The 12891-nt window shown below is 43.5% G+C and overlaps 1 protein-coding gene across 1 annotated transcript in view; it reads left to right on the top strand.

Moving 5' to 3' along the window:
- LOC146854125 (interferon-induced protein with tetratricopeptide repeats 5-like) overlaps positions 1–12453 on the top strand; it is a 48282-nt gene extending 35829 nt beyond the window's left edge. The window contains exon 2 of the mRNA XM_085651897.1: positions 6811–12453. Within this exon, the coding sequence (XP_085508023.1) occupies positions 6815–8116 (1302 nt within the window). The 5' untranslated portion in view covers positions 6811–6814 and the 3' untranslated portion in view covers positions 8117–12453. The remainder of the gene's footprint in view (positions 1–6810) is intronic.
- The last annotated feature ends 438 nt before the right edge of the window (positions 12454–12891 follow it).

The following is a 12891-nucleotide window of genomic DNA, read 5'->3' as shown; positions in this document are numbered from 1 at the left end:
AAATCCATAACGCTTCCAGTTGGATTTAGTAACCTTTATTCCAGTAGTTGCAGATAGAAACCACCAGTCCTTACAACAGCTAACCGCCTCCACCAATACTAACTTCCACTCTGCTCTGCCAGCATTCTGTTGCCAGGCCAATGACCATTAGAACATGGAATGCAAACCAGCTGCACTGGCAAAAGAGCAGTGGAAAGGAAGCTGAGTTAGATGTATAAGTAAAGCCACAACAGTTTTCCATGCTTAAAATAAGGCACATTTTTCCTATGTTTACTTTGATATGTATTTTTACATCTAGACAAATGTCAGCTATAATGTGAGGTTTAGGAGGGGACACTTCAAGAAGGGTGGGGGATGTACACTCAAAAAAGCCAAAGGAGGAAGGTTGTAAGCCCACCATACAGACTCCCTCAGAACCCCAGAACTCTAAGGAGTAGCTCTCACCCCCACTCTGATGAGCAGAGGCAGGAGGACCCAGGGCTAAAAGATACTTGGACAACAGGGTGTGCTTTGACTGTCAGCAGTCAGGTCACTTCAGGGATAACCCAGCCTGTTCCAAGAAGGTGGTTAGCACAGGGCTGTCTAGTGTAGCCATAGAGGAGGGGTCCTCAAATGAGGAGCTCCTCATAGCATTGTGCTGGGAGACAGGTCCAGATGGTAAGCTAATGATCTCTCCGGGTGGAAGTAGGCACTTCCACTCCATTCATGTGTTTGGGATCCCTACCATTGGCCTGAGAGACATGTGCCAGTCACTCCTTAGTGAGTGACGGGTTGGTGTCCACAGATCTGTATGTGCCAGGAGAGACAAAGAGAGTCAGGGTAGCCACAGGTGACGTCACAGCAAAATCTGTAGTCCCTAGAGAGAGAGGGTAGTTTTGACTGGTGTATGGTGGTAGTCTGTTCTGACCTCCCCTTAGATTATCTCCTGTGCAATGGCTTCCCAGATGTTGGTCTGATCCCAAGCGGGGCTGCTTTTAAAATTAAATGATATGCAAATGAGACTTTGGAATTGAACTGACTTATTTTTTTACATATATGTCACCCCTACGGTCTCCCTAGGTGACCCAAGGTTAGGGTGCCTTGTAACTATAAGCAGGGACATTATAAAAAAAATTACTCATATGCCCTTGAGAGGGAAAGAGTACCAACTTCTTTTCCCTGTTTGTATCACATTGGCTCCATAGGCTAACATCGGATTTCTTTAATAAAATTTAACTATTGATGCGAAGGAGCATAACACACACTAGAATGAATCAAATAATTTGTTATAACTATCACAGAAAGTAAGTGATAGAACTTGCTTTTCTGATGAGCCAAAATCCTGCCTTATAGTAGCACTTTTTTGATTGGCCAGCCTCTGCCAGGCTGAGCCATGATGCCTTAATGAGGTGTGTAGTGGCTTGGGCTGAGACAAAGGAAGCATCTGATAGGAGCAGAAGTGCAGCTGCAGAATAATAGGCAGGATATGGGTGGAATAGCCAAGCTGGTCATCAAAAAGGGAATGACAGGTAGGACAGCATTCAGGCTCACCCCCCACATCCTGCCACCCCAGCCAGGCAAGGAGCCTCAGTAATTATATTAGCAGAGAGGCTGGAAGGGGAGTGTTAGGGGAATTTAGCCACACCAGTGGGAGGGCTTAGCCAGATCTTAACCACCAGGAGAGAGTTTTGCCATTTTGGATTTAGAAAGAATAATGCGTTCTGGGTCATAAATATGCAACACTTTGGAGGAAGTGGTCATGCCTGAGGGTGACATCCTGCACCCCGTTGGTCAGGGATGTCCCCATGCTTGTCACCCAAGAACACTGGTTAAAAATGGGAGAACTGCCCAGCAACTTAGATCCCTGCTTGAAACAAGAAGAAGAAGAAGGACTGCCCTGCTGGAACCCTAGCCTGCGACAAAGGATTGCACTCTGGATGGCTGCACCTGCTGCACACCGTGGAACTACAGCCCTAAGGACTTTGCCTTGCTTCTAAATGTGAAGAAGCGAACTTCCCTGAAAGCAACAGGTTGAATAGAGCTCCACCTTCATCATCTCCACCAAGAAGAACCCAGCTGGACAGCCTACAGAGGACGTTTGAGGATTTGGCCAGGTGCATTGTGGGAAGAATAGTCCCAACATCTCAAGGACCATCTCAGAGCCTCTAGACCCATAGATTGGAGTTTTAGACACTTGGAACCCACGAAGGAACCTTTTGGAAGAAGTTCCAGAAGTTCAGAGAACTTTTTAGAAAAGGCTCCATAGGTTGACCGAGCCATCTGCGAGAGTCAAGCCACTGAGGTCAGACTGCAATCTGGCCTAGATTTCAGGTTCATCCAGCTGAAAGCTCCAGAGCCTCTGTTGTCGATGAAAGTTTCAGGATTTCACCGAGGCCTCATGCTGAACCAAGCCAACATCATGTAGTCAGATCCCAGCCGGAAGAGGTGCTTCGCTCAAAGCAGAGAGAAAAAGCTCCAGAAAAACAGCCAAGTGCAAAGGTAAAAACTATACTGAGGCCTCCCGCTCAGTGTATCCAACCCACGCTCCTTTGCGGTAGGCCTCAAACTTTGACTTTGTCCTGGTCAAGCGCGGCCAGATGTCCCAAGTTGGTGCTTTTTGTTTAAAAAATCATATTTGAGGTACCATACATTGGATTTTGTTATTTCGTATTTCTATAAATCAGTGTTAAATTTGTATTGTGTCTTACTTATTTAATGTATTGGTGTTTTTAAATGCTTTACACACCTGTCTCCTAAGTTAGGGCTGCCTGCGCAGTGCCAACTACCCAAGGTTGAGCAAAGGAATAATTTATTGGGACCTTGAATTTACCTTACATTGTGATTTTGGTCTTATTACTAGTGGTAGGTCCCTACGAATATACCACCTTCCCACAACTACTAGATTTAGTGTGCAAACAATTGTTTGAATATGCAATGGAACTTTAGTGTTCCAACTCAGAGACCATTGAGCTAGATGCTTTCTCTATAAGTTTAGCACCCATTTTCAACATATACATTAATGTGTGCTGTTACAAATTAATATTTTCTGCATAAACCTGTGTTAGGTGTTCACCACTAACTCCTCTTGGTATAAAAAAAATATATATTGTGAAATATTTCACTCCACCAATGCCACTCTATTCTGACCCATCAAATGTTTGAACTCTGTAAGTATTTAGGGAAATTGTCTGCCACAGACTAGAAGATATCTAAATAGGTGGGAGAAACCTGACTACCATGACGGTCACACTGTGAAGATAGTTCTTTTCTCTAACCTGTGCTCCTCAACCTAGCTTAAAAAAACATTGCCCTCTTCAACGCTTTATGTTGTTTATTGTTTTTTGTACAGTACATTCTCTGTAGTTAATACAAGATTGAAATGGTTGAAGATTTTTCTGGTTCCCACACTTTTCAGCCCTCCTTTTGCCCTGCCTCACTGTATATGTTTAAATGGGTGCTAAACTTATAGAGAAAGCATCTACCTCAATGGTCTCTGAGTTGGAACACTAAAGTTCCATAGCATATTCAAACAATTGCTTGCACAATAAATCTAGTAGCTGTGGGAAGGTGGTATATTCGTAGGTGTAGGTAGGGACCTACCACACTCTCCCAGTGACCCTTACTTTCTCAATATCGCAACCTCACCTCCCTCTTCCATTGCTTGAGCCCGTCATTAAGCCTCTGCATGAACCTTCTTCTGGATAACGATCTAGCTCTACCCATTTTACCTGTGCCACCCCTCTGCCCTCCCCATCCCTATTCTCAGATTGTGCTCTCTCCAAACAAACTCTAAATTCCCCACCACTTTCTACTGCCCTATTGATATTCTTTCCTGACTTCCTGGCCTATTACTCTATCCTTCTCTGCATGTATGTATGTAGGTATGTATATGTAACAACAGCAGCAACACATGAAACGATTCCTGGTTTCTGGTGTGGTTAGAGGGAGCAGGTGTGGAGAAGCTTCAGTGTCACTTCACCTGGAGTCTTGAGGAGCAAGACAAAATTGATCTAGAACACGTGAAACAAGCTCTCAACCTGTCCTTTCTCAATTTTTCCTCACTCCTACTCCAACAAACCTGTCAGATTAGCTGTACCCTACCTCACCCTTTATCTCACAGGTTACCCTCCTCCCTCCACAGCATTTATGACTCACCATCCTCCTATCCCTAGCATCTTACATCCTGCTTACCTTAAGCATCTTTGTGTTGATTGAACTTTCGCAGCACCAGGGATACTCCACACTCCTATTCTGACAGAACCTAAAGAAAAACAGTCAGGAATTTGGAACAGTGGAGGAAGAGACACATGATGGGCTCTGAGACAGTGGAAGGTGGAGGTTCTATGTCAGAGTTGTGGCTGCATTGTACTGTAAATGAGCCAAACAACTTTTGCTATGGTCTGCAGCCGGGTTAAACACCTTCCGGCTGCATTCTACACATAGATGAAAACCTTTTTCTGTGTCCCGACCCAATGAAAACACCTTCTTCTATCTATTTACTATTGTCCTTTACTTACCTTTATGGCAGGTTGGTTGTGTCTGCTCCATTTTCGCTCTCTATATGCCACGTTGGCTGTCTGAGTTGTCAAGAAACACTAAATTGCTATTGCTCTATGAGTAATCCCTCTAGTTTCAATCTCAGCACAAGCATAATGGCTGAGACGGAGGTGCAGAGTGGGAGGAAATGTGGAAATGTGTCAGAGTAGTAAAAATCTCTGATGAACCAATTTTAGGACATTTTTATGGCTTGCCTGGGTTCTAAATCAGACCCCAAGTGTGAAGTGATTAGGATGCTACTAAGGGGTCACTTCTAATTCCCTTATTCTGAAGTTTGAGTTAACTCCAATTAGGGTAGAAACTTTCCAGAATGGAACCTGATGTATGCAAATTAGCATTATTTATGTTCCAATAGGAACAGTTCCATTCTAACTGCCATCCCATGTCCATTATGAACAACAGCATAAGCAACATTACACCAGTTTTGACCTACTTGCACCTCATCCGCGAGTTATAGTTTGAGTCCAGTGGCACAAAGAGCATAGGGCTCGTGTCCAGACATAGCTGTAAACCTTAGTATATCGCAGTAAACACAAAGGTGATGGTGGAATGCTTGCAAATATCCATTGTTAGCCCCTCGGGTTGTGTTCCTGTTCATCATTTTCCACCCACTATGCCACACCAGACTGTAGGAAGATGGCCAAGACTGCTAATGGTCATGAGGGGTCTCGCACCATTACTCGCCTTTATGAGAGGTGTCTTTTGAATATAAAATGTTGAAAGCTAATCAGTGTCCCTGTAGGGACCAAAATTAGGAACCAAAATACAAATAGGTGTTCAGAGGGGCTAGAAAGTTAAAAATGGCACTAGTGTATCCACATTTTCCACTGAGCAAGAACCATCTTCATTAAACAATGAGCTAGTTGGCATACATGTAGCTTGTCAGGAATCAAACTTTTACAAAAAGGGAAATTGGTGATTACAATTTCTGTCATATCATGTGTACGAATAGCACTGTAGACATATATTGCTTGCTTGCTACTTGAGTGCTAGATGCCTGAACCTCTAAAAATGTCTAACCAGAGAGATACTGTTAGTTTAAATCCTGTATTTGTATACTCTGTGTAACTTCATTATGCTACTTGAGTGCTAAGTGCCAGAGCCTCTAAAAAATGTCTAATCCAGGGGATACTATTATGTATAAACCCTGTAATACTATGCTCTGTGTATCTTCATTTTTCCATCTTTCCCCTTTCAAGTAGAGTATTATTCATATAATCACCCAATGGGAAGTCATAAGCCAGTTAGATGTCTTGCATTAACTCCCCTTCTTTGCCTGCAATCTGCATTAAGATAAAGCCTTAAACAAAGACAAGACACATGTATGCCTGCAGTGGGGTGATCTGGGGCTTACATCAACTAGTCGCCCCTTACTGCCAGATGTCACCACCACACAACTATTTTTTCTCCTCAGCATAATTGTTTCACAAACAATTACCACTTTATAAGTTAATTTTAACACCCTCAATAGAGGGCAATAGCACTTAACTATGTGACTGGTGATGTTCAAGGGTTAGACAGGGGAGGAAACAAGGATGTATGAGGTTGCATGTTCCTGCAAGATGCTTAGCGTGAAGACACCTCCTTCCTGAAGTAGGTGCTTTATATGTGCGCTGAATATAAATTCCATTCTGTTTATTCAGTCATTCATTCTTCATAAATTTAAAGAATTGGCAAAGACAGATTGTATTTTGGTCACTGTGTTTGGGATATCATGCAGAGAAAGGCACTAACTGGCCCAAATATTTTGCTCTCCCATAGAGGGAAACCTCCAAACACCCCAAGACAGGATTGCATTTGCTTGATGCTTTGGAATATTCCATTAATGTTCTATTGTTACTGCCTGGAAAACGCATTGATTGTTAATCAATTTATTAGTGTAGGTATGAAATAAATGCACAATTTGGCTCCTATTTATCTTTCTTTTATTGTTTTCTCAGTCACAGTGGCCCCTAGAACACCCCCACCCCGACCTTAGATTCCCTTTAACGCATATCCGCACCGGCTGCATGCAATCGTGTTAGGTGTTTGCTCCCTCTCCCCCATCTGTTTCAAAGTTCACCACCTGCCACTGCCCCCAAGCAACTGAACCCAGCCTCCTTCTCAAAACCCACTCTCATACACACAATCACAAGTAAATACTTGCTGGCAAAATTAATGCCACACAGGTTGTGAAAAACAAATGAAGCAATGCATTGCTGACAAGTCCAGCTGACTGTCCCCAAGAAGTGAGAGATGTATAAAATGTCCTATCTGACCCTCTTTTCATTGCAGTATCATGTCTTTAAAGGAAAGACTGGAGAAGCTTCAGTGTCACTTCACCTGGAGTCTTGAGGAGCAAGACAAAATTGATCTAGAACACGTGAAACAAGCTCTCAACCTCAGAATTCAACACACACCTTACAACAACCATTCCACCTTTTACGCTCTGCAGGCCTATATACACCAGCGGGAAGAAAGATACCAGAAGGCCCTTGAAAGTCTTAGGACAGCTGAAGAGTTTTCGGAAGAAGGTCAACAAACCAACTTGATAGGGTCTAAGTTGGTCATCTCTGGTAACTATGCCTGGATCTACTATTATTTGTGCGACTATGAAATGGTAGAGCAATACCTCAACAAATATGACACAATCAGTCAGTTCCTTTCTCAGCCCTCTCAATTTACACCAACTATTCCTGAGCTTAGTGGAATCATTGGTTGGTCCCTAATGGCAATTGGTTTTCGATACGGAGAGAGGGCAGCAAGCTGTTTCCAGGCAGCATTGTCAGGAAACCCCAAAAATGTGGAATTATGTGCTGGGCTGGCTATAGCACTTTATGCAGTGGCCACACGCTACGGTGCAGGCAGAGAACTGAAAGAAGAAGAAGCTATTTCCAAATTTAAGGAAATCATCCACCAAGAGCCAATCAATTATGAGTGTAAGGCCTACCTGGCTCAGCTGCTTAAGTATTCGGACTTCAATCAAGCACAAGAACTTGCAGAAGATGTGGTGCAGAACAGTCGCGATCCTGAGGTCCTGAGGAATGTGGCACACGTCTTTCTACCAAAAAACTTTAAAAGATTCTGTGACATTCTAGTGCAAGCCATTTCCATGGATGGAGATTATTATCTTCTTCATAGAGACCTGGGCTACTTCTGCCAGAAACAACTCACAAAGAATATAAAACAAAATATGTTGCCATCAGAAGATGTTATAGCAGCAGGGATCCAGGCTTACAAGCGTGCCATTCAATTGGCTCCATTTTGTATCTTTGCAAAAATTGGCTTAGCAGAAATGTATGGAGAGTCAAACCAACAGACCTACCAGCAGGAGATATATGATAATCTAGAGAGGGAGATCCCGAATGCCAGTGAAAAATGTCAACAAGTTTTTTATGTCAGCTTCGGGCGATTTCTACTCTATAAGAAACATTTGCTAAATGATGCAGCCAACCTATTTGTAAAGGGGTTCAAAATCACTAGTGAAACAAAGAGCAGAAATGCATGCAAATATGAGCTGTCAAAGATAGTCCGTTGGTTTGAGCGAGATGGCAGATCAGAAGAAGCCAGGGATCTCTCACAACTTCTCCAAGGGATCTAGAAAGGAAGAGATATTTTGTAGTAACAACAAACCAATACCTTGGATAAATAGATCAGAAGAAATGTTTTCTGGAATGCTAGACCAATTAGAATTGGCCTGATTGGGAAAGTGTTCTAGTTTGAGCTAATAGCGCAGGGCCCAATACACAATATATTTGTCCCCCTAAATTGTACTTTGGTGCGCTAACAGATTAATTTATGAGTGCAAATCCTCAGTACAGGTTCACAGTATGTGATTTCCCACTAGTAATTACATTTGCTAATGCAGAATATTCTGACAGCAAGCCAGTGTGCTGGAATATCTGCATGAGCAAATCCGCTTAGAGGGGCGCTAGTCTGCAAGGACACATCTGCATAATGTGGTGAACATCTAAAAAAGAATGGGTTTCTGCTATTCACAACTCTTTACAAATGCTTTACTGATAGGTTCCCTCCCTGAATATTGAGGGCAGGAGTGAATTGGTTTCCAGGGTAGAAAGGGGAGGGATTAACCCAAAATTGGTGGGGTTGTACAAGAAATCCTATCTCATCTCCACAGGAAAATTACTTTCCCTGTGGAGAAACATAAAGAAATAAAAGTGGAATTTTTTCGGAATTACAAATCTATATGTGAAAAGTCGCAGGTTACCAGACGTACTCTTGGAATTCTATGAAAATAGGCACAAAAAGCCAGAAATGCAATCACTACATCAGCTTAATCCAATGTGAATGAATTTCCAGGTTCCTTCATAAATGGGACCCACTGATACAACATAAAAGATACAGCAATTCTATCATATTTAAAATATTAATGGTTTGTAGGAGGAAGACAACAATAGTTGGAATTGATCTGCCGCATGTCTGATATTATATAAGGGGCTGCATACATACATTATACTCGTGGAAATTAAACTCAAATTAATTCCCACTGAATGTCTGAGGACAAAGAAGCTGAACTGAGACATTGGAAGTTTAGAAACTCTACAGCTATGGAAGAATGTATTTGTATGTTGTATGTTGTGTATTTTCATAAGATGTGGTTTGTAATTCTATATATACACAATGTTTTAGTACAGTACTCTGATGGGGTTAACATGACGGATGTAAAATTGCATAAACAAAATAATTTTTTGTAAAGTTTAAGTTAATGTGACTGGTATTAGGACGTACATTTTAACTGACATAAAAAGTTAATCCATAATTTTAGAATGTTACATTAATAAACTGTACACCACTTAACTATTTAAATATTAAAGTTATTTATGAAAAACGATTAAAAATAAATATCCGTAGACATCTCCAGATTTAGTAAAAAACTACAAAAGGAAGTTTCACGACAATAGTCAACTTATTTCAAAGCATGTTAAAACAGCAAATATTTTCTGTTACTTTCCTGTTTGACAGTTTCATTTCTCCCCAGAGTGCTGTAATCCCCTAGGAGGCCGGATGCCCTCTTAGTACAACCTCACACGGTAGTTCAGCGAGGTGAGGAGTGATGTGAGCACTTCTGGGGACGTCTAGGATGAGTTTGGCTGTTGTGTTTTGGATGGTCTAGTTTCTTAGCCTGAGTTGGTTTTAGACGCCGATGTAGAGTGTGTTGCAGTAGTCTAGTCTGCTGGTGATGAGGGCTTGGTGACTGTGCATCTTGTGTGCATGGAGAGACATTTGAAAATCTTGCAAAGCATTCTGATGATGTCGTAGGAGGATGTGATTAAAGCATTGACCTGTTTATTCATTGTGAGTTTGTCGTCAAGGAAGATCATGAGGTTTCTGGCATAGTCTTTGGGGGTGGACCGAGGACCATGTCGGGTGACCACCAGGAGAAGTCCCAGGGTGACCTCTTCCTTCCAAAGATCAGGATCTCATTATGTTTGTGTTGAGTTTGAGGCAGTTCTCTGGCATCCATTTGGCCACGATGGACATGCTTGCGCTGAAGTTGGTCCTGGTAGTGTTGTTTGTGTTGGTGAGAGAGAGGATGAGCTAAGTGTCATTGGCGTTGAATGCAAGGTTGATGCAGTGGGTTTTGATGATGTGAGCGAGAGGTGCAATGCAAATGTTGAACAAGGTTGGGCTGAGGGTAGAGCCCTGGGGTACTGTGCAGACAAGCTTCTTGCATTCGAAGGTGAAAGTAAAGAGTCTGACTCATTGTATCCTGTTGGAGAGGAAGGAGGTGATAAAGCTCAGGGAGAGCCCTTGTATTCCTGAGCCCTGGTGTCTGGCGATGAGGGTGTCATGGGAGATGGCGTTGAACGCTGGTGAGAGATCAAGCTGGATGAGAGTAGCAGTTTCTCCTTTGTCCATAATGGACCGGATGTCCTCTGTTGCTGTCTGGAGGGCAGTTTCCATGCTGTGGTTGCTGTGGCACCCTGACTGGGTGGAGTGCAGGAGCTAGTGCTGTTCAAAATGGGCAGAGAGCTGCTTGTTCAATTCTTTTTCCAGGAGTTTGGCTGGAAAGAACAGCAGCGAGATGGGCCTATAGTATCTGAGATCTTTTGGGTTGGCCAAAGGTTTCTTCAGGAGGGCTGTGACCTCTGCATGTTTCCACTCACAGTGGAGGACTTAATGATGGTGATGAGGTTGGTGCTGATCAATATGCTTCTCAGGTTGTACATGTGGTAGGGGAAGAGGGCTGTGCGGGACCCTGAATGAATAGTCTGCATGATTCTGAGGTGTCAACTGTGGTGAGGGGTTTCCAGTTCATAAGGAGGTAGATGCTCCTGGTGGTGGTGGGAGGTTGCATGGTGATTTCCACTACGATGGGGTGGGGTGCAAATTTGGTGTAGATCTTGATTATTTCATTGTGAAAAAAGTCAGAAAGGCTGTGACGGGATGAGGGTATTCAAGGCTGCTGCTGAGTTGGTGAATTCTTTGACTGTGTTGAAGAGTTCTTTGCCAGTGTTGGAGCAGGATTTGAGTCGGAGCACAAGGGCAACTTTACTGGCTTCTATGATCTGTGCATTGTACCTTTAAGTGCAAATTTGTAAGTGTCTCTGGAGGTGATGTCTCGGCTGGTACTCCATTTTCTTTCCAGCTGTTTGCAATAGCTCTTGGAGTCCCATAGGTTTTCCTTCTGCCAGCATACTTGAGCGCGAGTTCTTGTATGTCTGATCTTCTTCATGGGGCCAGGGTGTTGCGCAGTTTGAGATCCAATTGTTGAATGTGGATAGGTTGTTTTGTTGGTCTCCTGTTAGGAAAGGCTGGTTGGATCTGAGGGTGTGGTTCCAGTAGCTTCTGTTATGTGCTGCCAGTTGCAACTAAAGTTGATGGGTGTCTTCGGTTTGCTGGGGTAGGATGCATTGGCGTAGAAGTATACGATTAAGTGGTCTGTTTGTGTGAGTGGAGTGAGGTGGCTGAAGGTAATCTTGGCATTGGCTGAGAAGCTGGGTCCACTGTGTGTCCGGTGATGTGTGTCAGACCATGTATGAGCTGTGTGAGTCTGATATTGTCTAGGCTCTCTAGGAGGTCGGTAGTGTTGCAGTCTGTTGGGTCATCAAGATGAATGTTGAGGCCACCGAGCGGGAGGAAGTCATTGGATCTTATAGTGATGGGAGTGAGGAGGTTGCTGAAGGTTGTGCGTGGTCCTAGCGGTCGGTAAGCAAGGGTGCCTGAGATGGTCGTCGAGTGGCTGAGATGTTGTTCAAAGTGCAAGTGTTCCATGAGCATGGTTTGTTCATTTGTTGAAATAGTGCAGTTGAGAGTGTGTTTGTGGATGATTGTGAGGCCTCCTCTAAGGTTTGTGGATCCTGTTGCGGCAGACGGTCTTGCAGCCAGAGGGATGACCTATTGCTGCAAACAACCTTTGTAGGAAAGTAGGATATGCTTTCATGGTCTCCCCCACTTTTTGTTGGTGTCATTATGTTTTTTTGACTAGTCTGCCTGGGATCCTGCTAATCAGGACACCAGTCTTAGTGCTTCCTCCCTAAATTGGACATGGTGAGTACTTAGGTTGCCTCCAAATTGTCTACTGGTGTACCCTGATAAGTCCTTAGTATATGGTACCAAGGTACCCAGGGCTTAGGTACACCACGGGTCTCCCATGGGCTGAATCATGTATTATGCTTCAAGCGGTTGTGTTCCCACTCTGCACACGACCTCCGTGGGGTTCCTAGATACTCACCTTGGGTGGTTCCTTAGGTTGCCGGCTCTTCTACTTCTTCTGGGTCCATTCATGACTTGAGTCATGGTTGTATTCCACTATTTTAGTATATGGCTTGGTCTCTCCCTGGAGACCACTGTGTATTTGTGCTACTTATGTGCTCTATTTACTGAATATTGTGTGTATTGCATTGGTATCTCCGGGTAGGAGATAATACATTGTGTTAGTGAGTGTCTGTAATAAAATACCTATTTTTATAACTACACTGTGTGATTCTTTTCCACTTAATCTTTACCATAAGATTATGAACTGGTAAAACAGCTGCTTTACACCCCTTCTGGACTAAGTTCTCCACAGCTACCACTTAGAGAGCTTTCCAAGGTTCTCTAAGACCACTAAAGTCACCAGAAGGTCATCTGGATCGGTGCAGGATGCTACACTTACGTAAGTGACCACCATATACCAAGCCAGCTTCACTCAACCTTGTAGCCAGGAGGAATGGCCACTGTGATGACGGGGATGGATGACAGGCTAAACCATGTTTTGGTGAGAAAGAGGATGCCCAGGAGTATGTGCTGAAGAGGCCCCAAACCCAGCCGCGGCCCGTGGAGGGAGTTCCGTGGGGCGGAAAGGCGGGGCGGGGGAGGGGCAGGGTGGAGGGTTCTAAAAACCGGAATATGGATAATTGCAGGTAAGTAAAC

The sequence above is a fragment of the Triturus cristatus genome, chromosome 4_1, assembly GCF_964204655.1.
Source record: "Triturus cristatus chromosome 4_1, aTriCri1.1, whole genome shotgun sequence".
Lineage (NCBI taxonomy): Eukaryota > Metazoa > Chordata > Amphibia > Caudata > Salamandridae > Triturus > Triturus cristatus.
The sequence above is the reverse complement of the archived record's forward strand: the minus strand, read 5'-3'. Positions and strand labels throughout refer to the sequence as shown.